The sequence below is a fragment of the Elephas maximus genome, chromosome 3 (assembly GCF_024166365.1).
Source record: "Elephas maximus indicus isolate mEleMax1 chromosome 3, mEleMax1 primary haplotype, whole genome shotgun sequence".
NCBI classification, from domain to species: domain Eukaryota; kingdom Metazoa; phylum Chordata; class Mammalia; order Proboscidea; family Elephantidae; genus Elephas; species Elephas maximus.
Genome location: NC_064821.1, coordinates 21,640,638 through 21,667,444, shown reverse-complemented (window position 1 = coordinate 21,667,444; position 26,807 = coordinate 21,640,638). Strand labels below are relative to the sequence as shown.

General features: G+C 40.0%; 1 protein-coding gene and 1 pseudogene across 1 annotated transcript; both read left to right on the top strand.

Annotated features, from left to right (window-relative positions):
• The window catches only part of LOC126074056 (olfactory receptor 7G2-like), a 678,546-nt pseudogene that overhangs the window by 560,826 nt on the left and 90,913 nt on the right, over positions 1-26,807 (top strand).
• Positions 66-1,007, top strand: LOC126074092 (olfactory receptor 7G2-like). The gene has a single exon (XM_049881425.1). It carries the CDS (start codon positions 72-74, stop codon positions 1,005-1,007), a length of 936 nt encoding a protein of 311 aa, XP_049737382.1. The 5' UTR covers positions 66-71.

The window sequence follows — 26,807 nt, the reverse complement described above, 5'->3', positions numbered from 1 at the left end:
CTTCTGCTGGTCCAGGGACCACATATTTGATTGTCTTGTCACTCATCTTTTCCATCAGTTTAATCAACAATATGGAACCCAGAAACCAAACAGGAGTTTCAGAGTTCTTTCTCCTGGGACTGGCAGAGGATCCAGAACTGCAGCCCCTTCTCTACAACATCTTTCTGTTCATGTACCTGGTCACCATCCTGGGAAACCTGCTCATCATCCTGGCTATCAGCTATGATTCCCACCTCCATACCCCCATGTACTTCTTTCTCTCCAATCTGTCCTTTACGGACATCTGTTTAAGTACAACCACAGTCCCGAAGATGTTAGTGAACATCAATACACAGAGAAACTCTATCACTTACACTGGCTGCCTCACCCGGGTATGTGCTACCATAATTTTTGGAAGTTTTGAAAATTTTCTCCTTGGAATAATGGCCTATGACCGCTATGTGGCTATTTGTCATCCACTGAGGTACACAGTCATCATGAACCCCCACCTCCTTGGTCTGCTGGTCATACTCTCTTTGTTCATTAGCATCATGAATGCCCTGGTCCATAGTCTGATGTTGCTGAGACTGTCCTTCTGCACAGACCTGGAAATCCCCCACTTCTTCTGTGAAATTGTTCAGGTCCTCAAGCTTGCCTGTTCCAATACCCTCATCAATAACATCATACTATATTTTATGTCTAGCATATTTGGTGGTATTCCTTTCTCTGGGATTATTTTTTCTTACACTCAAATTGTTTCCTCCATCCTGAGAATGCCATCAGCTGTTGGAAAGTATAAAGCTTTTTCCACCTGTGGATCTCACCTCACAGTTGTTTTCTTGTTCTATGGGACAGGATTTGGAGTGTACATTAGTTCTGCATTTACACACTCTTCCAGGAAGACAACGGTAGCCTCCGTGATGTACATTGTGGTCCCTCAAATGATGAATCCTTTTATCTATAGCCTGAGGAACAGGGACATGAAGGGAGCCATGAGAAAAATCATTGGTAGGATGCTTTATTTTTAGTGATTGTGTCATCTGCTTCGGGCTTGGGTTTCTAGAATGAGTAAAAGTAAAAGAAATACTGGAGAGTCAAAATTCCTAACTAGATGACATAATGGCTAAACGTTATAAAAAAGAGTCAAAAACAACCGCTGTATATTAGTCCCCATTTGTGTACTTCTTCATAGCAAGCTCAGAAAAGTGTGCCAGTGTCAAACTCAAACTTGTACATACTTAATTGTTTTAAAAATAGCCCACATAATCAGAATTTTACCAACTTAGAGCCTTCCTCCCTTACTTATCCCACAAAAATACACTCAGCGTTTGCTATCCATAGATGGGCGAAGACCTGTCGCTATAATGATCCTAATGTGCTCTGCCTTTGGAGTACCTTTGACCCAGAGACTCCCCAACTTGCTGCAGTAGGGCTTCTCACAGGGACACATAATCTCCCTCCTTCCTTCTGCACTTCCCTGGGAGTTCTCATCCCTTCTTCCCCTTCTGTTTTCTTCCTGCACCTCTTGCCTCTGGAAGACCTCCTACTGTGGGAGATTACACCCTACATGCAGCTGTCAATGCATCACACCAATAAAACAGCTTGCTGTTCAACTGCTATCTCATGGTCATAATCTTTTTTCTTGATCATCCTTGAAGTTCATTAAACTCACTACGCTAAGTGCATTTCAACTTGGGGTTGAAACCTGACTCTGCTTTTTTGTTTAAATCTCTGCTGTTTCACAAATTATTTCAACTCATTAAACACAGTTTCTTTGGGCAGGTTCCACAGAAGCAGAGCCTGAGGAAGGGCTTTTTATTATAGTGATGTTGTTAGCAGTGTGACCCCAATACCCTGAGCATGTTTTCTCCTTTTTCAAAATGCGCAACTGAGAGCTTAACACAACTAAGGCCATGATAAATCTATAAGTTATTCTTCCTCTGCCTGCCTCCTTCAGGTACATCTGTTAATGATTTTGTTTTGACCAAATGTTAATGACTTTGGTCTTTGTTTTAAACTGATGCAAATAACCTTTTGTTCTGTCAGGACTACCTGTGGCATACAACCCCCACAGGAAAGCTGGAGCCCAGATATCAGATATGCATATTTTTAGCCTAATAAAGAAATGTCTGGCAGGGGACTACAAAGACACTTGTAACCATTGTAAGATTCTGTATAAGCTCTAATGTCAAAATTGCCCTTCCAGACTCCATAGAGACAGCCTGTGTTGCTGCCAGGTCCCAGGTGATGTATGCATCTCCTTAATAAACTTTCTCACTCTTTCTGACTTGGAGTATGTTTCATTGGCTGGACTGCTCCAGGGAACGGATCCTAATCAGGTAACAGTAGCCTTCTCAGACAAAATCAAGTAGGAGACAATGGACAAGGCAGGGACGGATCTAAAGAGAGTAACTTCAGGCTGATCTAATGGAGAGGTTTGTGAATTGCACCCCATACTAACCTCACTGTGAGACAAGGATGCTGACCTTTCAGGCCCCAATTTAGTACTTACTGAGATCTTTCACTGATAAACTGTCTCTGATAATGGCAACATCGGCATCCACCAGACTCAGTTTCATCACCTACAAAATGATCTCTGTAATTTGAGATGATTGTGAGGTATTTGAATTTCATCAGTGCAGAAGCCTTTGGTGCTAAGAAGAAAAAGAACTGACTCTAATATCCTCAAGCAATAAAGTTATATGTCATTACAAAGAAAGGCCTTCAGAGGTAGGGAATGTACAGGAACAAGAGAGTAGGCTTCATTTAGTCCTCTGTGAGGTGGCTTCATCCTAGAACTGGTTCCCTTTATGGTCGCCTGATTGTTGCAACAGATTCAGGTCTCATATCTGCACATGATGCCCAGAGAGAGAAAACTTGCTGTCCTTCTCTGGGTTTATTGTTACTAGGCATTTCCATGGAATCATCAGAAGACAACCCCTCTGTACTCAGTTGAATAATGCCTCCCCCCAAAGATATCCCAATCCCTGGAAGCTCTGAGTTTCACTGATATTATAAGAGGGTGAATGTTCTTGTCTGTGCTTTTGGTGCCACATTTAAGAAACTATTTTCCAATCCAAGATCATAAAGATTTGCCTCTCTGTTTCCTCCTAAGAGGTTTATAGTTTTAGCCTATGGTCTCTGATTTGATAAACTGATGATGATAGGGAGCTCAAACAAAAATCCAAATACAAACAAAACTTAGATCCATAGTTCTTGGCCATGTAGTGAGCCAGTTTCACTAGGAAAATCCACTGTTTCTTGGATTTGGCATATCCCATTTTGAGACAGCCCTAAGCACTGCAAAACACCAAATTCACCAAACTCATTATAAATATTGAATTCAAGCTTAAAATGCAAAAGGAGTAGAGCTGGAGAGCCTGAGAGGGCTTATCAAGATGACCTTCAGATGCTCCACAGAGGCAGTATGCTGAAAGGGCTTTTATGGACATTACATCTCTGTCCAATGAGAGCTCTGGGGGAAGTTAGTCATTTGCTATTGATCCAACTTCTGATGCCAGGAATTGTCAAAAAACCTAAATGCACAGAGAAACGCCAGAAATTAATGTAACAGAATATTTTTGTTGTGAGTAGATATGATTCAAATCAGGCAGCAGTCAACTCAAAAATGTAGGGAAGGTAGGTCAAAGAGGGGATAGTGAAAACAGGTTAGGCAGGTTACTGTCATGTTAATTTCTCAGGAGATAGTATGAGAATACATGCAGGGTTCCAGGGTCAGTCAGTTGTAGCAGCAGAATCACTAAGAAAATGCCATACATTTTCCAGTTAGACTGTGGGTTCCTGCTTCTTAAAACTGGCTGTATGTTGGCAATTCTTTAAAAGAACCTAATACCTGAGGCAAAACAGTCTCCACTAAACTGCTCACTAGGATACTGTTCGACTTGAAGATTACTCCAGGAAAATCAGTTCATTAAAGGCTCAAGTTTCAAAAGAATACCTTAGGGCAAATGGTGTGGATCAACGCAATTCCATGAACCAGGAAATAGATTCCAGGGGAATTAAAATGGTTTGTCAAAAACTGGATGTCCATCTGTAAAAAAAAAAAAAAAAGAAAGAAAGAAAGAAACAGGACCCATACATACCTCACACCATACACAAAAACTAACACAAAATATATCACAGAACTAAATATAAAGCATAATACTATAAAGATCATGGAAGAAAAAATAGGTGCAATGCTAGGGGCTCTAATGCATGGCATAAATACAACACAAACCATAAATAACAATGCACAGATACCAGAAGATAAACTGGGAGCTCCTAAAAATTAAACACTTATGCTTATCAAAAGACATCACCAAAGGAATAAAAAGAGAACCTACAGGCTGGGAAAACTTTTAGGCTATAACATACTCAACAAGAATCTAATCTCTAATATCTATAGAATACTTCAACACCTCCACAACAAAAAGACAAACAATTCAGTTAAAAGTGGGCAAAGAACAAGAACAGCCACTTCACCAAAGAAGACTTTCAAGCAACTAATAGACACATGAGGAAATGTTAGCAGTTATTAGCCATTAGAGAAATAAAAATCAACACTAAAATGAGATAGCATTTCACACTGACATTAATGGAACTAATCAAAAAATTAAATAACAAATGTTGGAGAAGTTTTGGAAAGATTGGAACTCACATGCACTGTTGATGGGAATGTAAAATGGTACAACCACTACAGAAAATTATATGGCAACTCCTTAAAAAGCTAGAAATAGAAATACATATGATCCAGCAATTCTACTCCTAGGAATATATCCTAGAGAAATAAGAACTGTCCCATGAATAAATATATGCACACCCATGTTCATCGTAACATTTTTCACAATAGCAAAAAGATGGGAACAACCGATATGCCCATGAACAGATGACTGCATAAACAAATTATAGTACATACACACAACGGAATACTATGCAACAATGAAGAACAATGATGAATCTTCAAAGCATCTCCCAACATGGATAAATCTGGAGTGCATTATGCTGAGTGAAATAAGTCATCACAAAAGGACAAATATTGTATAAGACCACTATTATAAAAACCCAAGAAAAAGTTTACACAGAAAAAAACAATCTTTGATGGTTAAAAGGGAAGGCTTGAATGGGGAGGGGAAATCACTAACTAGATAGTACCCAGTAATAGACAAGCATTAACTTTGGTGAGGGGAAAGACAACACACAATATATGGGAAATCAGCACACCTTGAACAAGGCAAAGTCATAGAAGCTTCCCAGAAACACCCAAACACTTCAGGGACCAAGTTACTGGGTCTGAGGGCTGGAGACCAGGGTCTTGGGGAACATCTAGGCCAATTGGCATAACATAGTTCATAAAGAAAATGTTCTGCATTCTACTTTGGTAAGTAGCATCTGGGGTCTTAAAAGCTTGTGAGCATCAATCTAAGATGTATTTCTTGGTCCCATCCCATTCAGAACAAAGGAGAATTAAGAAAACCAAAGACACAAGGAATATATTAGTCCAAAGGACTAATGGACCACAAGAACCACAGCCTCCACCATCCTGAGCCCGGAAGAACTAGATGGTGCCTGGCAACAACGATGGACTGTTCTGACAGGGATCATAATAGGAGGCCCCAGACAGAGTGGTAGAAAAATGGTACAAAATAATTCAAATTTCCAAAAAAGAGCAGACTTACTGGTCTGACAGGTGCTGGAGGAAGCCCCTAGACTATGGCTCATGGAAACAGTAGTCAAGAAATCAAATGACTCATTGCATTCGACAAATCTGTTGAAATGATCTCATTAAAGTGTTAAAAACCAAAGTTGTGACTTTGAGGGCTAAGTTGCACCTGACCTAAGCCATGTTATTTTTAATTGGCTCATATGCATGCAAAAGCTGGACAATTAATAAGGAAGACCAAAAAATAGTTGATGCCTTTGAACTATGGCGTTGGCGAAGAATATTGAGTATACCGTGGACTGCCAGAAGATGAACAAATCTGTCTTGGAAGAGGTACAGCCAGAATGCACTTTAGAAGCAAGGAAGGAGAGACTTTGTCTCATCTACTTTGGACATGTTATGAGGAGGGATGAGTCCCTGAAGAAAGACATCATGGTTGGTAAAGTATAGGGTCAGAGGAGAACAGGAAGGCCCTCAATGAGATGGACTGACACAGTGGCTGCAACAATGGGCTCAAACATAGTGAAAATTCTGAGGATGACACGGGACGAGGCATTGTCTCGTTCTGTTTTGTATAGCGTTGCTGTGAGTTGTAATCATTTCAACCTCACCTAACAACAAAAACAATTAATGATCTGATTTAGGTAGTTAAAAACAAAATTTCCACAAGATTAAATTTGTGTATGAAGTCATAAGATTTATTTGATATTCATGATATTCATACAGTAAGTTTCAGGTTCATTCGATGACTCTCAGAAAGAACAAACACAGAGCATTTGCATTTTACAAAATCTTAGGTATATTTTTACATATATGATTGGATGGTGCCATCCAATCAGTCTCCACTGATGGTAACTATCTACAACAAAACGAAACACTGCCCAGTCATGTGCCATCCTCACAATCATCGCTATGGTTGAGCCCATCTTTGCAGCCACTGTGTCAGTCCATCTTGTTGAGGGTCTTCCTCTATTTTGCTGACCCTCTGCCAAGCATTATGGCTTTCTCCAGGGACTGGTCCTTCCTAATAACATGTCCAAAGTACACGAGATGAAGTCTCACCATCTTAGCTTCTAAAGAGCATTCTGGCTGTACTTCTTCCAAGACAGATTTGTTTGTTCTTCTGGCAGTCCATGGTTTATTCAATATTCTTCTTAAACACCATAATTCAAAGTCATCAATCCTTCTTATTCATTGTCCAGCTTTCACATGCATATGAGGCTACTGAAAATACCTTGGCCTGGGTCAGGCACACCTTAGTCCTCAAAGTGCCATCTTTGCTTTTTAACACTTCAAAGAGGCCTTTTGCAGCAGATTTGCTCAATGCAATTTTCATTTCACTTCTTGCCTGCTGCTTCCATGGGTGTTGATAAATATACCCATATACATAAACTATCCCTTCACACCTAAAATAGGAGTCAGGTTTCCTAAATTCACTGGTAAGATAGAGTTGCTACCAGCTGTGTTAAAAAAAAAAAAAAATGAAGAAGACTGGAGTCCAGTTGGAGAAGAACGTGTGTCCACATATTCATGTTGTGTGACATAGAGGTGAGCAGAAACAAAGAGAGACGAATCACATGCAGCTGGTCTCACAGGGGCAGGGAGTTGGCCATCCTGAATTCCACATTCTAAAGACTTGGTCTTTCAGGATTTGCGATGCCCTGGGATCAGGATGACAATAAATGCTTTTGGTTAATGAGAAGCTTTGGAATTTGAGCACCCAGGGATGTAGAGACTGAAAACTGTCTGCATGTGACTGCCCGTGACTCAATATCCCCTCACCCGCAGTCAGGAAGCAGCACACCAGAGACTCTACACACAAGTGATCCTCAAGCTCAGGATCCAGGTGTCCCACTGAGTCTCTCTGCCTTTCCTCAGGACACATCTTCCACCTTCACCATTCAGGGAATGCGTCAACATCATTCTACAGTGATGCCAGCCAGGTAATTAAAATCGCTAGTTGTTTGGAAATAAGGGTAGGAGTTTCCTCACAAGCTCATCCAGGGCAAGCTGTGAAGAGAGTACATGCATAAAATGATTGAACTCAAGTCTCCCATGGACTCCTGCCTAACTATCTTCCATCTTCCTGACATGATTCCTTGTCTCTTTGCACCAATCCCAAGGAACTACAATTCTACCAGTCTCTTACTCTGTCTCTATAATGGTAAAGATCGTTTTCCTCCTGAGCAGAAATTGCCCCTTCTCAAACACGATGACTACCATAAAATTCTCTGATATTTACTTGCATTCTTGTGGTGGTGAAATAGGAGGGCTATCAGCTTTGCCTTATCGTCCCACTCCTGGTTCTTAACACACATTTGTATTATCTGTGTCACCTGGCTCTAATCTCTGGAAAAAGATGTGGAGTGTCAACAGACTCTTCGAATTCCTCCTTCTGTTTTTCTCTATAATATTACCTTTTTAAAAAATAGTACTGACAATAATTTTGTTGATGCTTCATGTCTGGGAGGCTGTAAATATATTTTTCTTTGTAAAGGTAGATCTTTCCTTGGAGTAGGTGTGTCCATTCACACTTGGATAGAATATGCCTTTTGGGCTGGAATTCTGGGCCTACAGGGAAGTCCACCAGAGCCAGATTGTTGTTGTGGCTGCTAGCTGCCAGTTAGTTTGCCCTCAACTCATGGCAATGCATGCTCAACAGAATGAAAAGCCACCAGGTCCTATGCCATCCCCATAATCGGTTGTGAATCAAATTGTTTTAATTCATAGGCTTTTCTCTGGCTGATTTTCAGAAGTGGATCACCAGGATTTTCTTCCTATAAAATTACAAAATATTTAAAATGATTATACCAACACAGATGGTGTAAAAAAAAAAAAAATAGCACCTTTAACTACTTTCCAGAATAAACAAATGCTGATGCTCAGCTATTGATCAGATTCATGTATTTTTTATTAAATAATCAAATAAGATGCACACAGATGGCACTAACTGTATTCCCCTCCATTCCTCGTGTTCCTGACCTAGATGATGTTTACCTCTGGTGATGCAGCTACGGCTGGTATGGGGACCACACATTTGATTGTCTTGTCATCTCATCTTTTCCATCAGATTCATTAATATGGAACCTAGAAACCAAACAAATGTTTCAGAATTCTTCTCCTGACACTGAGAGAGGATCTGGAACTGCAGCCCCTCCTCTGTAGCCTGTTTCTGTCCATATATCTGGTCACTGTCCTGGGAAATCCACTCATCATCCTGGCTATCAGTTCTGACTCCACCACCACACCCCCATGTATTTCTTTCTTGCCAATTTGTCCTTTACTGACATCTGTTACAGCATCACCACTACCCCAAAGATGCTGGTGAACCTCCAAGTACAGAATCAGAGCATCACATATGCAGGCTGCCTCACCCAGGTCTGCTTTGTCCTGGTTTTCCCTAGCCAGCAATGTTTTCTCCTTGGAGTAATGGCCTATGACATCTATGTGGCCATTTGTCAACCAAGACATAAACAGTCATCATGAACCATTGCCACTGTGGTCTGCTGATTCTACTCACAATTTTCATTACCACTGTGGATGACTCGATCCACAGCCTGATAGTGTTGCACCTGTCTTTCAGCACAGACTGGGCAATCTCCTACTTCTGAGAAGTTGTTCAGGTCAACAAGATTGCCAGTTCTGATACCTTCATCAAGAACATCTCCTTATATTTGGCAGCTACCATACTGGGTAGTGGTCCTCTCTCTGGAATCATTTTCTTTTATACTCAAACTGCCTCCTCCATTTTGAGAATGTCTTCAGCAGGTGGAATGCATAAGGCTTTTTCTACCTGTGGGTCTCATCTCTCAGTTGTTTCCTAGTTCTATGGGACAGGCTTAGGTATGTATATTAGTGCTGCATTTACACTCTCCCAGGAAGACTGCAGTAGCTTCAATGATGTACACTATGGTGACTCTCATGATGAACTCCTTTATCTACAACCTGAGAAACAGGGACATGAAGGGGGGCTTGAAGAACACTATCAGGTGTATATCTGTTTTTCAGTGATTAAATTATCTGCTTTGGGCCTTGATTTCTAGATTGCATCAAAGGGGAAGAATACTCATGAGCCAGAATTCCTGACTGTCCATCGCCATGTTCTTCTAAAACGACAAGATAACAAAATGGCTAAGTGCAATTCACCTTGGGATTGGACCCTGACTCTGTTCTTTGTGTAGCTCTGTACTTTTGACAAGTAATTTGTTCACTCAGTTGTTGTTGTTAGGTCCCATCAAGTTGGTTCCAACTCATAGTGACCTTATATACAACAGAATAAAACACTGTCCGGTCCTGTGCCATGCCCATAATCGTTGTTATGCTTGAGCCCATTGTTACAGCCACTGTGTCAATCCATCTTGTTGTGGGTCTTCCCCTTTTTCATTGACACTGTATTTACCAAGCATGATGTTCTTCTCCAGGGACTGATCACTCCCGACAACATGTTCAAAGTATGTAGGACATAGTCTCTCCATCCTTGCTTCTAAGGAGCAACCTGGTTGCATTTTTTCCAGGATAGATTTGTTTGTTCTTTTGGCTGTCCAAGATATATTCAATATTCTTCACCAATACCACAATTCAAAGGTGTCAATTCTTCTTCTGTCTTCCTTATTTATTGTCCAGCTTTTGCACGCACATAATACTATTGAAAATACCATGCCTTGGATCAGGCACTCCTTAGTATTCAAGGTGTTATCTTTGCTTTTCATCACTTTCAAGATGTCTTTTGCAGCAGATTTGCCTAATGCAACGCATCTTTTGATTTCTTGACTGCTGCTTCCATGGCTGTTGATTGTGGATCCAAGTAAAACGTAATCCTTGACAACTTCAATTTTTTCTCCATTTATCATGATGTCGCTTATTGGTCCAGTTGTGGGGATTTTTGTTTTCTTTATGTTGAGAGGAAACTCTGGTGGTGTAGTGGTTAAGTTCTACAGCTGCTGACCAAAGGGCCGGCAGTCCAAATCTGCCAGGTGCTCCTTGGAAACTCTACGGGCAGTTCTACTCTGTCCTACAAGATTGCTATGAGTCGGAATCAACTCAACGGCACTGGGTTTGGTTTTTTTTTTTTTTTTGGTTTTAAGTTGAGGTGCAATCCATACTGAAGACTGTGGTCTTGGATCTTCATCAGTAAGTGCTTCAAGTCCTCTTCACTTTCAGCAAGCAAGGTTGTGTCATCTGCATAACACAGGTTATTAATGAGTCTTCCTCCAATCCTGATGCCCCTTTCTTCATATAGTCCAGATTCTCTGATTACATGCTCAGCATACAGATTGAATAGGCATGGTGAAGGGATACAACCCGAAGCACACCTTTTCTGAATTTAAACCACACAGCATCCCCTTGTTCTGTTCAAATGACTGCCTCTTGATCAATGTACAGGTTCCTCATGAGCACAATTAAGTCTTCTAGAATTCCCATTCTTCACAATGTCATCCATAATTTATTATGATCCACACAGTCTAATGCTTTTGCATAGTCAATAAAACACAGGTAAACATCTTTCTGGTATTCTCTGCTTTCAGCCAGGATCCATCTGACATCAGCAATGATATCCCTGTTTCTAAGTCCTCCTCTGAATCCGGCCTGAATTGCTGGCAGTTCCCTGTGGATATAATGCTGCAGCCACTTTTGAATGATCTTCAGCAAAATTTTACTTGCATGTGATATTAATGATATTGTTCGATAATTTCCACATTCGGTTGGATCACCTTTCTTGGGAATAGGCATAAATATGGATCTTTTCCAGCTGGCTGACCAGGTAGCTGTTTTCCAAATTTCTTGGCATAGATGAGTGAGAACCTCCAGTGCTGCATCCGTTTGTTGAAACATCTCAATTGATTCCCTTCAGTTCCTGGAGCCTTGCCTTTTGCCAATGCCTTCAGTGCAGCTTGGACTTCTTCCTTCAGCACCATTAGTTCCTGATCATATGCTACCTCTTGAAATGGTTGAGCGTCAACCAAATATTTTTGGTATAATGACTGTTTATTCCTTCCATCTTCTTTTGATGATTCCTGCGTCATTTAATATTTTCCCCATAAAATCCTTCACTATTGCAACTCAAGACTTGAATTTTTTCTTCAGTTCTTTTAGCTTGAGAAATGCTGAGCATGGTCTTCTGTTTTGTTTTTCTATTTCCAACTCTTTGCACATGTCATTATAATACCTTATTTTGTCTTCTCGAGCAGCCCTTTGAAATCTTCTGTTTGGTTCTTTTACTGCATCATTTTTTCCTTTTGCTTTAGCTACTCAATGTTCAAAAGCAAGTTTTTGTCATTTTGTCATACTGTGGGGGCTTGTGTGTTGCTGTGATGCTGGAAGCTATGTCACCGGTATTCAGATACCAGCAGGGTCACCCATCATGGACAGGTTTCAGCTGAGCTTCCAGACTAAGACAGACTGGGATGAAGGACCAGACAATCTACTTCTGAAAAGAATTAACCAGTGAAAACCTTTTGCAACACTCTAACCCCAGTTTATTTGGTCAAGTTTTATAGAAGCAGCACCTGAGGCAGGTATTCTATTATGTGGTTGTGAGGGCATCCATTTCAGCAGAAGGAAAGTGGGAGAAGGTGAAGAGAGCCAGGAAAGGATGAAAGCAAAGTTGTGGGAATAGCCAGAGACTAGCTTCAGCCTGATTCCACTGACAAAGCCTTGTGAATGGAAACTTAGAGTTAGTCCCACTGTGAGAGATGAGAGCTTACTTCTCATGCCCCTATCCGTAATCACTGAGACATGTCACTGATAAATTGTATGTGTACAAAGTAACATCACCATTCACCATATTCAGTTTCATTATCTACAAAAGGGACAAAATTAGATGATTTCCGTGGCTTCGGAAGACTGTGAGGTAACTGATCCTTATCAGTGAGGAAGACTTTGATTCTAATAAGAAAATATAAACCTTTACTAACAGGTTTTCATTACAAATAGTTCATTACAAGGACTTCGGAGGTAGAAAATGCACAAGAACAGGTCAGTAGGGTTTCATTCAGTCTCCTATAAGATGGCTGCATTCTAGGACAGCAACAGATCCAGGTGTCCTAATCACTTATATATATGCTCAGAGACACAAAACTGACTCCTTCTTTGGGCCTACTATTAATAGAGGGTCTTTTGTTAATAGAGATCTATTGTTAATAGGAAAACCCTGGTAGCATAGTGTTTAAAAGTTACGGCTACTAACCAAAAGTCAGCAGTTCAAATCTACGAGGCACTCCTTGGAAACTCCATGGGGCAGTTCTACTCTTCCCTATAGGGTAGCTATGAGTTGGAATCGACTCGATGGCAATGGGTTTGGTTTTTTATTGTTAATAGACCTTTCCATGGAGTGATACAGAAGACATCTCCTCCTCTCTCACCACTTTGAATAGGATCGTACATCCCTTCCTCATTAAACTTCTCATATGGGAAAAAGCAAGTACTATGAGAGCCTCAGGCTGACCATGCAGATTGTATTTCTCTTGGTTAGTGAACCCCTGCAACCACTAAAACCACTAATATGATGGCTGGCTCATAGCTCTCAATAAAATCCAACTGGGATCATTGAGTTCTATACATTACCGTTATTTATAAGGCTTGTTATTCCTTGCTCTCAAACATTTCTACCACTTGATTCAGCAGTTTTATTGGTTTCCCTTTATTGTAATATCTTTCAGCAGGTTTACTAGTCTTAGTAATATACTCAAATGAATAATTATTCAGTAGTCTGGGTAGAGATGACAGTCTTTTTTGGACCCCTATTTGCTTTGATCTTGTCTAATTGATTTATTGATCAGAGTGTATATGAGGTGTTACTCTTCACCTTGTTGTTGTTGTTGTTGTTAGGTGCCATTGAGTCAGTTCCGAATCATAGCGACCCTATGCACAACAGAACAAAAAGCTGCCCGGTCCTGCGCCATCCTTACAATTGTTGTTATGCTTGAGCTCATTGTTGCAGTCACTGTGTGAATCCACCTTGTTGAGGGTCTTCCTCTTTTCTGCTGACCCTGTACTCTGCCAAGCATGATGTCCTTCTCCAGGGACTGATTCCTCCTGACAACATGTCCAAAGTATGTAAGACGCGGTCTCGCCATCCTTGCCTCTAAGGAGCATTCTGGCCGCACTTCTTCCAAGACAGATTTGTTCATTCTTTTGGCAGTCCATGGTACATTCAATATTCTTGGCCAACACCACAATTCAAAGGCATCAGTTCTTCTTAAGTCTTCCTTATTCATTGTCCCGCTTTTGCATGCATGTGGTATGATTGAAAATACCATGGCTTGGGTCAGGTGCACCTTAGTCTTCAGGGTGACACCTTTGCAGCAGATTTGCCAAATGCAGTGCCGAATGTGGAAATTGTAGAACAATATCATTAATATCACATGCAAGCAAAATTTTGCTAAGGATCATTCAAAAACAACTACAGCAGTATATCAACAAGGAACTACCAGAAATTCAGGCTGTTTTCAGAAAAGGATGTGGAACCAAAGATATCTGCTGATGTCAGATGGATCCTGGCTGAAAGCAGAGAATACCAGAAGGACGTTTACCTGTGTTTTATTGACTACGGAAAGGCATTCGACTGTGTGGATCATACCAAACTATGGATAACACTGCAAAGAATGGGAATTCCAGAAGACTTAATTGTGCTCATGAGGAACATGTACGTAGATCAAGAGGCAGTTGTTCGGACAGAACAAGGGGATACTGATTTCTTTAAAGTCAGGAAAGGTGTGCGTCAGGGTTGTATTCTTTCACCATACCTATTTAATCAGTGCTGAACAAATAATATGAGAAGCTGGACTATATGAAGAAGAACGGGGCATCAGGGTTGGAGGAAGACTCATTTACAACCCAAGTTATGCAGATGACACAACCTTACTGGCTGAAAGTGAAGAGGACTTGAAGCCCGTACTAATGAAGATCAAAGACCACAGGCTTCAGTATGGATTACGCCTCAACAGAAAGAAAACAAAAATCCTCACAACTGGACCAATGAGCAAAAATCATGATAAACGGAGAAAAGATTGAAGTTGTCAAGGATTTCATTTTACTTGGATCCACAATCAATACCCATGGAAGCAGCAGTCAAGAAATCAAAAGATTTTTCTCGTTAGTCATCTTATTCTGCAGTTTTTCTTTCTCATTCCTGGTGAGTCTACACAGAAGTTGAATGAAATCAATTAAATCACTGAAGTTTTAGAGGGCTTCCTGTACTCTTAGAGATCTCATGTGGAACTTTTTAATGTGTGTTTGTGAGGAAATAGTTTTCCTGTGGGGATGGGCTTTATTTTGAGGAAGACGTGTTGACTGTATATCAGGAGAGCAGAAGAGGGAAGACGGCAGGCTCAGGAAGATGACTTTTCCCACAGGCACAAAGAAGCAGAGTCATCAGTCAGAATCAACTCTGTAGTACAGGTGTGACAAAAATTCAGGTCTTGTACCATTAGTGGAGTGTATAGAAAGCCTACTGTTCAGGTCATCACTGATGGTGGTGGTGGGATTGTGTTCACCTGCGCACTCGGAGGACACCTCACCTGGCACAACACGTGTCTTCAAGTACAAAGATGCTCCATTTATGTTCATACTGCAGGGCTCCATACCTCACCAAAGAACTACTGACTTTGATCTCTGGGTATACATCCCAGTGATGAGCATTGTTAATAACACCTTTTTGAGATTTTGATGTATGCTGAAATCTGAGAAGCATGATGTAAATATTAAAAGAACCTGGAAGAATTTATTAGAATATGGACTATGAAAGAATCTGGAAATTGAAAATCTTTTCAGTTTTACTTATTAAAATATCATTTTCAAAGTAGTGTATGAAATGTATTTGTAGCTCTTAAAGAATAGCAATGTAATGAAAGCTCATATCTCTACCCCTGGGCTAAGAAATGAAGTAATGCCATCACCACAGAATCCATTTCAAGGGTCTTCCATTCACATTTTCCTCTATCCTCCCAGTAGCAAACACTATCCTGAATTCTGTATTTATCATTTTCTCTGATGTTCTTCTATTTTGTTGAATCCTATTACTATGGATTATGTCCTCCAGGAAGATAGGTTGAAATCCTAAACACTAGTATCTGTTGCCAATTTTCTTTTCTCAGTATTTCTGTTCTACTTCCTAGTTTCTTGCCTAGTTACTGGGGTATTTCAACTAGCAAGTGGCCATCAAAACTCAACAATTAGTCTTCATTCACCTGGGGAAGAAGGAGAGTCAGAAATAGGAGAAGGAAATCAAATGTGTGCCCGGTTGCCTTCATGAACAACTGCCTCCTTTACCATGAGACCATAACTCGATGATGCCTGATTACCATTACTGAATGTTTTGATCAAAGATTCTATAGGAAAATTCTGATTAAATGGGGTGGCAGGAGGGGGAGAATTTGGAACAGAATTTCAAATTTTTAATGGCTTTAGATTTCTGCAGCCATTGAGGCTGGATGAACCCCTGAAACTATGGCCCTGAAATAATCTTTAAACTTTAAACCATAAACCAATATTATACACTAAAGTCTTCTTTGAATGGTAATTTAAAGCAAAACAAAACATGGCTTATCTTAATTAGTAAAGTACTTCTGCTTTGAGCATTGTACACTTTTAAAGAATTATCTATGTGAGGTCAAATTGACCGTGGCAACTCAAAAGTTTGGATGGGAAGTATAGGGGGCAGTGAGTTTAAGACATTGGTAGTGGAAGGTTTTGGGAAATGGTAGCAAGTATGGTAGCACTGTTTGAAGAATGCAATCAATGTCACTGAATTGAACATGTAGAAACTGTTGAAATCCTGTAAGTTTGGCTGAGTATACTTTCATCAAGTTAAAAAATTTTTTTTTTAACATGAAGGGTTTTTAAGGAAGTATTCACGTGGAACACCATCTTCACCATCTGCCATCTAAGCCTACTGAGAATGTGGATAAACCTGAACACTAGTGATGACATTGCGATTTCTTACAACTCTATTAAAATCAAAAGCCAAATTATCAACCCACCTTCCACTAATGTAGATTGAAGAACAATGTAGATTGAAACTATTATGATGAAACTGGAAAAACTGTGATGAAATAAAAAATCCTAAAAAGGGAGTAATATGTCTCTCAACAGTGATTATAGTCAGAACTGACTACAGAGAATAGCCTAGAATCTTCTGTGCAATGCACACAGGATGAAGATTAACATTCGTGAAACATTAATGACTCATAGAAAGAAACAACTCTTAATGTTTACATTTTTATAATATCTTAATATAATATTTATATCCACATTTATAAACTGTATTTTTATAAAATCAATATCAAGCTTCCTTCTATCATTGATAAAATAGAGATGCTTTTAGTTGCGTATAAATAAAGAAGATAAGAGTCCAGTTAGAGAAGGATGGTGTGTCAATTTATAAAAGGTATGCACCAGGAAGGTGAGCAGAAAAAGGTGGAGAGAAGTGGAGTCCAGATACTGGGAATCAGTCATCCTGAATTTTCCTCTTCTATTCTCTTTTTATTGTCTTAGTCAGAAACCCTGGTGGTGCAGTGGTTTAGAGCTATGGTTAATACTGAAAGGGGGGCAATTCGAATCCACCAGGCACTCCTTGGGAACGCTATGGGGCATTCTACTCTGTCCTTTACAGTCACTATGAGTCAGAATCTACTGGACAGCAACAGGTTTGGTTTTTTGTTTTTTGTTTTTTTTAACTGCCTTGGTCTTTTCAGATTTGCATTGCCCTGGGATCAGAATAACAATAAAAGAGTCTGGCTAATGAGGAGCTTTGGATACTACCCCCCAGGGATAGGGACTGGAAATAGTCTGCCCATGACCAACTCACTCAACCGTCCTCCCCCATCAGGAAGCAGCACACCTGAGACTCCACCAACAGATGATTCTTCTTGCTCAGAAGCATCCTGCTTCATTCAGTCTCTCTGTCTTTCTTCAGGACACATATTCTACCTTCCCCATCCAGGGCAGAGGTCAGGCATCATTCTTCAGTGATATCAGCCAGGTAACTTAAAAATGCTTAGCTAATATTTAAAATGAGGGCTGAGGGCAGATATCTTAGTACAGATTTATCCAGATGAAGCTGTGACTAGGGTACATTCATAAAATGAACAGAGTCTCCCATAAGACAATTGGCTCTCTGCCATCTTCGTGACATTTTTCTTTATATCTTAGCATCAATGCTCAAGCAGCTCTCATTCCAGTAGTCTTCTTCTCTCACTCTGTGATGATACGGACCATGTTCCTCCCGAGCAAACAGGAGGACTGTTATAGAATTCTCTGACACTTACTTGCATTCTTGTGGGGAAGGGGGTTGGCTTCACCTTATCTTCCCAGAAATTGGTTCTTAACATACCTTCATATTATCTCTGTTGTCTAGTTCTGATCTGTGAAAAAGGAGGTGGAGACCCGGACAGACACATCTGGCTGCTTCCCTAGTCTATATATTTGTCCTTAAAAAATTGCAAAATCTATAAATGATCATATCAGCAGATTGTGCAAAAGCAACACATACTGAATCAAAGACCATGACCACCATTTTATCTCTTTCCAGAATGCTCCACTATATCAGCATTGTTTATTTTTTTAAGTAACAAAATATGCATAATGAAGACACCCCATTTATTTTCCTCTTTTTTCCTCTCCCACTTTCCCAAGATGGTGCTTGCCTCTGGTGATGTAGCTGCTGCTGGTCCAGGAACACACATTTTATTTTCTTATATTTTTTCCATCATCTCATCAACAATATGAAACCCAGAAGTCAAACAGATATTTCAAAATTCTTTCTCCTGGTACTGACAGAAGATCCGGAACTGCAAGCCCCCCTATTTAGTCTGTTTCTGTCTATATATCTGGTCACTGTCCTAGGAAACTTTCTCATTGTCTTGGCTGTCATCTTTGACTGCCACCTCCATACCCCCATGTATTTCTTTCTTGCCAGTCTGTCCCTCACTGACATCTGGTTCAGCACCAGCACGATCCCAAAGATGCTGGTGAACCTCCAAGCACAGAATCAGAGCATCACGTATGAAGGCTGCCTCACCCAGGCGTGCTTTGTGCTAGTTTTTGCTGCTTTGGAAAACTTTCTCCTTGGAGTGATGGCCTATGACCGCTTTGTAGCCATTTTTTTTTTTTTTTTAAAGTACACTGTCATCATGAACCCCCACATCTGTGGCCTGCTGATTCTACTCTCCTTGTTCATTAGCATCACGAACGCCCTGCTCCACAGTCTGATGTCATTGCGACTCTCCTTCTGCACAGAGCTAGTAATTCCTTACTTCTTCTGTGAAGTTCTTCAGGTCATCAAGGTTGCCTGTTCTGATGCTCTCAACAATAACATCTTCTCATACTTTGCAGCTACAATACTGGGTGGTGTTCCTCTCTCTGGAATCATTTTCTCTTATGCTCAAATTGTCTCCTCCATTTTGAGAATGCCATCAGCAGTTGGAAAGTATAAAGCTTTTTCCACTTGTGGGTCTCATCTCTCAGTTATTTCTTTGTTCTATGGGACAGGTTTTGGTTCATGTATCAGAGCTGCATTTACCCCTTCTAGGAGGACTGCAGTAGCTTCAGTGATGTACACCGTGGTCATTCCCATAATGAAACCCTTTATCTACAGCCTGAGAAATAGGGAAGTGAAGGGGGCTTTGAGAAAAATTATGAGGAGCATACCTGCTTTTCAGTGATTACATTACCTACATTTGGCTTGGCTTTCTAGACTGCATCAAAGTGAAAAAATAATTGTGAGACAGGATCCCTGACTCTTCTATGAACACTTTCTTCTAAAATAATGACATAACCTAGTGGTTGAGTACAACTCAATGTAGGTTTGAAATTTGAAATTTCTCTTTGCGTAGCTCTGTGCTGTTTGACAAATTATTTTTATTCTCTAAGCTGAATCTCTTTGGTCAGGTTTTATAGTAGCAGAGTCTAAGGCAGGGTTGGTTTATTTTGGTAGCACATTCTCAAAATAAAGAAAGCAGGATGTAGATAAAGCTGTTGGAATAGAGACTAGCTTCAGTCTGATGCCATGGGTAGAGTCATGTGACTGAAAACGAGGCTTAATCTCACTGCAAGACAAGACAGCTGACCTTTGATGCCCAATTTAGTTATTACCATGACATGTCACTGGTAAACCATGAGTGTCCGGGGTAACATTAGCATTCATCATATTTTTGTGGTTGTTGCTATTGTTGGCATTGTTGTTAGCTGAAATCAAGTTGGCCTTCATGATCCATAGGGTCTCACTGGCTGACTTTTTGGAACTAAATTGCCAGGGGTTTGTTTCTAGTGCATCTTAGTGTTGAAGACCCACTGGAACGTATTCGGCATTATAACAACACTGGATGCTCCACTGACAGACAGCTTGTTGCTACACATAAGGTTCGTTGGCCAGAAATCAAACTTGGCTCTCCCACATGGAAGGTGAACCATAATTGCCCCCTACATTATCTATAAAATTGTCATACTTGGATTATCACAGTGGCTTCAGATGATTGTGTGATAACTGAATCTTACTAGTGAGGAAGGCTTTGTTTCTAATAAGAAAATGTAAGCGCTGACTCTAAAATGCTTAAACCATAGAGTTACCCTTAATTACAAGAACTTCAGAGATAGAGAATGCAAAAAAAAAAAAAAAAAAGAAAGACTGAAAGAAAGAAAGAAGGGCTTTATTCAGTCCTCCGCGAGGTAGCTTCATTCTTGGAATGGTTAGCCTCAGGAATGGCAGCAACGGACTCAGGCATCCTGTGCAGATGTGATGCTCAAATACACAAGGCTGAAAATTTGTCCCTAAACCTGTTGTTAATTTTTGTTGTTAGATGCCGTCAAGTTGATTCTGATCCAAATCAACCCTATGTACAACAGAAAGAAACACTGGCTGGTCCTGTGCCATCCTCACAATCATTTTTATGCTTGAGCCCATTGTTGCAGCCACTGTGTCAATCCATGTTGTAGAGGGTCTTTCTCTCTTTTTCTGACCCTCTCTCTACTTTACCAAGCATGATGTCCTTCTCCAGGGACTGGTCCCTCATGATAATGTGTCCAAAGTATATCAGACAAAGTCTCCCCATCCTTGCTTCTAAGGAGCATTCTGTCTGTATTTCTTGAGAGACAGATTTATTGGCTCTTCTGGCAACCCATGGTATATATTCAATATTCTTCCCCAGCACCATAATTGAAAAGTATCAATTCTTCCTTAGTCTTCCTTATTCTTCCTTATTCATTGCCAGCTTTCACATGCATAAGAATCAATTGACCATGCTGTGGCGTGGGTCACGTGCATGCCTCAAAGTGATATCTTTGCTTTTTAACACTTTAAAGAAGTCTTTTGCAAAAGATTTGCTCAATGAAATACCTCATTAGATTTCCTAATTGCTGCTTCCATGGGCACTGATTGTGGATCCAACTAAAATGAAATCCTTGGCAACTTCCTTCCTTTCCCTGTTTATCGTGATGTTTATTGGTCTGGTTGTGGGGATTTCAGTTTTCTTTATGTTGAGATGCAATCCATACTGAAGGCTGCAGTATTTGATCTTCATCAGTAAGTGCTTCAAGTTCTTTTCACTTTCAGCAAGCAGTTTGTGTCATCTGTATTGTTCATGAGTTTTCTTCCAATCCTGGTGCTAGTCCTTCTTGATACAGTCCAGATTTTCGGATTATTTACTCAGAATACAGATTGAATAAGTAGGGTGAAAGGGTACAACCTTGGCAAGCACATTTCCTGAGTTTAAATCACACAGTATGCCATTTTTTTCTGTAATGACCGCCCTCTCAGTTTATGTACAGATTCCATCCACATGAGCACAATTAAGTGTTTTGGAATTCCCATTGTTTGCAATGTTATACACAGTTTTTTATGATCACCCAGTCGAATGCCTTTGCATAGTCAATAAAACACAGGTAAACATCTTCCTTGTATTCTCTACCTTCAGCCAAGATCCATGATATCCTGCGTTGCATGACCTCTTCTGAACAAGGCTTGAATTACTGGTAGTTCCCTGTTGATGTACTGCTGCAACCGCTTTTGAATTATCCTCAGCAAAATATTACTATCATGTGGTATTAATGATATTGTTTGATAATTTCCACATTCTTCAGATCATCTTTCTTCAGAATGGGTGCAAATATGGATTTCTTCCAGATGGTTGGCCAGGTAGCTGTCTTCCAAATTCCTTGGCATAGACATGTGAGCACCTTCACTGCTGCATCCATTTGTTGAAAAATCTCAATTGGTATCCTGTCAACTCCTAGAACTTTATTTTTAGCCAATGCCTTCAGTGCAGCTTGGACTTCTTTCTTCAAGACCACTGGCTCTTGAGCATATGGTACCTCCTGAAGTGGCTGAGTGTCAAGCAATTCTTTTTGGTACAGTGACTCTGTGAATTCCTTCTATGTACTTTTGACACTTCCTGGATCCTTCAATATTTTGACCACAGAATCTTTCAAAATGGAACTTTCCTTCAGTTCTTTCAGCTTGAGAAATGCCTACAGTGGTCTTCTTTTTGGTTTTCTAACTCCAGATCTTTACAGGTTTCATTACAATAGTTTGCTTTGTCTTCTGAAGCCACCCTTTGAAATCTTCTGTTCAGCTTTTTCTTCATCATTTCTCCCATTTACTTTAGCTGTTCTATCTTCAAGAACAAGCTTCAGAGTCTCTTCTGACATCCATTTTGGTCTTTTTGTTCTTTCCTGTATTTTTAACATCCTTTTGTGCTCTTTGTGGGCAATATCCTTGATGTCTTTCCACAATTTGGTTCTCCATCATAAGTATTCAATACATCAAATTATTCTTGAGATGGTCTCTAAATTCAGATAGGACATACTCAAGGTCATATTTTGCCTCCCATGGACTTGCTCTAATTTTCTTCAGCTTCAACATTAGCTTATGTATGAGCAATTGATGCTCTGTTCCACAGATGGCCCATGGACTTGTTCTGACTGATGATGTTGAGTTTCTGCATCATCTCTTTCCACAGATGTAACAGATTTGATGCCTATCTGGTAAAGCCTATATGTATAGTAGCCATTTAGGTTGTTTAAAAAGGTATTTGCAATGAATGAGTCATTGGTGTTCCAAAAGTCTATCATACGACTGTGGCAACCTTTCTGTCACCAGGCCATATTTTTCAGCTACTGATCTTTCTCCTTTGTTTCCAACTTTTGCATTCCAACCACCAATAATAATCAATGCATCTTAATTTGCATGTTTGATCAATTTCAGACAGCAGAAGTTGGTAAAAATCTTTAAATTCTTAATTTTTGTCATTAGTGGTGGTGTGTAAACTTGAATAATAGTTTTATTAACTGATCTTACTTGTAGTTTTATGGATATTACCCTACCACTGACAGCATTGTACTTCAGGATAGATCTTGAAATGTTCTTTTTGATGATGAACGCAACACTGTTCTTCATTTTATCATTCCGGGCATACTTTACCATATGATTGTCCTATTCAGAATGGCCAATGCCAGTCCATTTTAGCTAATACCTAGTGAGCTAGTGACCACAGTATGGATTACACCTCAACATAAAGAAAACCAAAGTCTTCACAAGTGGACCAATAAGCAATATCATAATAAATGGATAAAAGTTTGAAGTTGTCAAGGATTTTATTTTATTTAGATTTACAATCAACACCCATGAAAGCAGCAGTCAAGAAATCAAAAGATACATTGCACTGGGCAAATCTGATGCAAAAGACCTCTTTAAAGTGTTGAAAAGCAAAAATGTCATCTTGAAGACTAAGGTGCACCTGATGCAAGCCATGGTGTTTTCAATCATCCATGCATGTGAAAGTTGGACAATAAATAAGGAAGACTGAAGAAGAATTGACATCTTTGAATTATGGTGTCTGTGAATATTGAATATACCATGGACTGCCAAGAGAACGAACAAATCTGTCTTGGAAGAAGTAAAACCAGAACGATCCTTAGAAGCAAGGATGGGGAGACTACATCTCACATAGTGTGGACATGTTATCAGGAGAGACCAGTCCCTGGAGAAAGACATCATGCTTGGTAAACTAGAGGGTCAGCAAAACAGAAGTCCCTCAACCGGATGGTTTGACACAGTGGCTGCAATAATGGGCTCAAGCATAACAATGATTATGAGGATGGCACAGGACTGGGCAATGTTTTGTTCTGTTGTACATAGAATCACTATGAGTCAGAACCAACTCAATGGTACCTAACTGCAGCAACAACAACAGTACCTAGGATATTGATCTTTATGCATTCCATTTCATTTTTGATAACTTCTAATTTTCCTATGTTCATACTTCATACATTCCCCTTTCTGATTATTAATGAATGTTTGCCACTGTTTCTTCTCATTTTGAGTTGTGCCACATCAGCAAATGAAGGTCCTGAAACCTTGACTCCATCCACATCATTAAGGTCGACTTTACTTTGAGGAGGAGCCTCTTAGTCATATTTTGAGTGCCTTCCAACCTGAGGGTCTCGTCTGCCAGCTGTATATCAGGCAATGTTTAACTTCTGTTCATAAGGTTTTCACTTGCCAATTTTTTTCAGAAGTAGGTAACAGAGTCCTTCCTCCTAGTCAGTCTTTGTCTGGAAGTGCCCCTAAACCTGTTCACCATGGGTGTCCCTGCTGGCATTTGAAATACTGGTGGCATAGCTTCCAGCATCACAGCAACACACAAGCCACCACAGTATGACAAACTGACAGATGAGTAGTGTCTAATTAATAGAGGGTCGCTATGAGTTGGTGGTGTAATGGTTAAGTGGTATGGTTGCTAACCAAAAGGCCGGCAGCTCGAATCCACCAGGCACTCCTTGGAAACTCTATGGGGCAGTTCTACTCTGTCCGATAGGGTTGTTATGAGTCAGAATAGACTCAATGGCAATGGTTTTGGTTTAGTAAGAGTTGAAACTGAATGATTGGCAACAGAGTTTTATTATTAATAGATCCTTTCCATGGAGTCATACAGAAGACACTCTTCCCATCTCATCACAAATAATAGGATCATATATTTCTTCCTAATCTAATTTCTGGTATGGTGAAAAATAATTACTATGACAGACCTAGACTAACTATGTAGAGTATATTTTCTGTGGGAAAGTCAATCCCCATAACCACTGCAAGTTTGGTACATGATGTGCAATAAAACTTAACTAGGCTCGTTGTGTTCTATACCTTGCCATCATTTGTAAGACTTATAGTTCTTCACTCTCATGTATTTCTACCCCTTGTTTCAGCAGTTTTATTGGTTTACCTTTAAACCATGTTTTACTAGTCTTAGTAATATAATCAGTAGGCAACGTTGGTAATCTTTCAGTCAACTTATTCGTCTGATTCCTTTTCACTGATTTACTGATAAGAAGTGTCTTTCCAGACACAATATAAGTTCCCAGATAGAATGGGAGAAAAATATAGAACACAACTCAATTTCATAAAAAAAAAAAAAAAAAAAAAAAGACCAAACTTAACGTACTGATAGAGACTAGAGGAACCCCTGAGACTATTGCCCTAAGAATACCCTTTTAATCTGGAACTGAAGTCATCACAGAGGTCACCTTTCAGCCAAATAATAGACTGGCCTATAAAATAAACAATAACACCGATGAGGAAAGTGATCCCTCCTTAGAACAATCAACTCTAAGAGACCAAATGGGCAACATTTGCCCAAAAACAAAGAGAAGAAGGCAAGGAGGGGCAGGAGAACTGGAGGAATGGAAAGAGGAAGTCCTGGTGGAAAAGCGGGAGTGCTGATGCATTGTGGGGATAGCAACCGAGGTCATGGAACAGTTTGTATTCAAATTGCTGAATGGGAAACTAGTTTGTTGTCTACAATAAATTGTTAAAAAAAAAAAAAAAAGTGTGTTTTAGCTATCTAGTGCCGCTATAGCAGAAATGCTGCAAGTGAACGACTTTAACAAACAGAATTTATTTTCTCACAATTTAGGAGGCTAGAAGTCTGAATTTGGGGTGCTGGCTCTAAGGGAAGGCTTTCTCTCTCTGTCAGCTCTGTAGGAACATTCTTGTTTCTTCAGCTTGTTTCCCGGTTCTCCGTGTGGCTTGCCATCAATCTTTCCCAATCTCTGCTCTGCTTGCTTGTTTAATCTCCTTCATATTTCAAGAGATTGACTCAAAATACACCCTACACTAATCCTGTCTCATTAACATAAAAAAGACAACCTATTCCCAAATGAGATTGTAACCACAACCATAACCGGATGCCTTCGAGTTGATTCTGACTCTCAGAGACACTAAAGGCAGAGTAAAATTGCCCTATAGGATTTCCAAAGAGTGGCTGGTGGATTTGAACTGAGAATCTTTTGCTTTACAGCTGAGCTCTTAACCACTGTGCCACCAGGGCTCCAATCACAGGTATAGAGGTTAGGGATTACAACACATATTTCTGTGGGATATAATTAAACTCATAACACTGTCTATATGAGTTTTTTTTTTTTTTTTACTTTTCCCCTTATTCAACTAATCTTACATTTTTTCTTTGTAATTTCTGGTGGTATTCAAACAGAGAAATATGATTAAGTAAAATGAAATGTCAGTGAGGTCTTAAGGGGAAGTCTGATCTCTAATGACTGTCATGTATAGCTAGCTGTTTATTGTGAATTTATTAGGGTAAGAATTTATCTGTGGAGATGGACTTTATTTTGAGGAAGAGGTGTTGAGTATAAAACAGAATGTGAGAAAAGCAAAGTTGTCAGGATTAGGGAGACCATTTTTCCACGAGTTAGAAAAATAGCAGGACATTCAGTCAGGATCATCTCTGTGGTGTAGGGGTGGCAACTACATAGGTCTTGTAGGAGAATCGATGGAGATTCTGGAGAGCCTTCTGTTCTGGTGGTTCTGATGGTAGCGGTGGGATTGTGTTCATTATCACACTGTGAAGACAGCCTCTCACCTGGCACACCAGGTGACCTCTCATGCAAAGCTGCCTCCATTTATGTCCCCAGAACAACTACAAAGATGAGTCACCTAAGGCCTTTATTCATACTGCAGGTTTCCATATCTCACCCAAGAACTACGGACTTGAATCTCTGGGGAGACATCAGAATGATAAGTACTCTAAAAAATTACTTTGTGAGGTTTTAACCCATGCTGAAATCTGAGGAGCATGAAGTTCATATTTGAAAAACATGGGATTACTTCTACTTTGCTGAATCCTCTTGTTATGGATTATATTATGCCCCCCAAAAAGATAGGCTG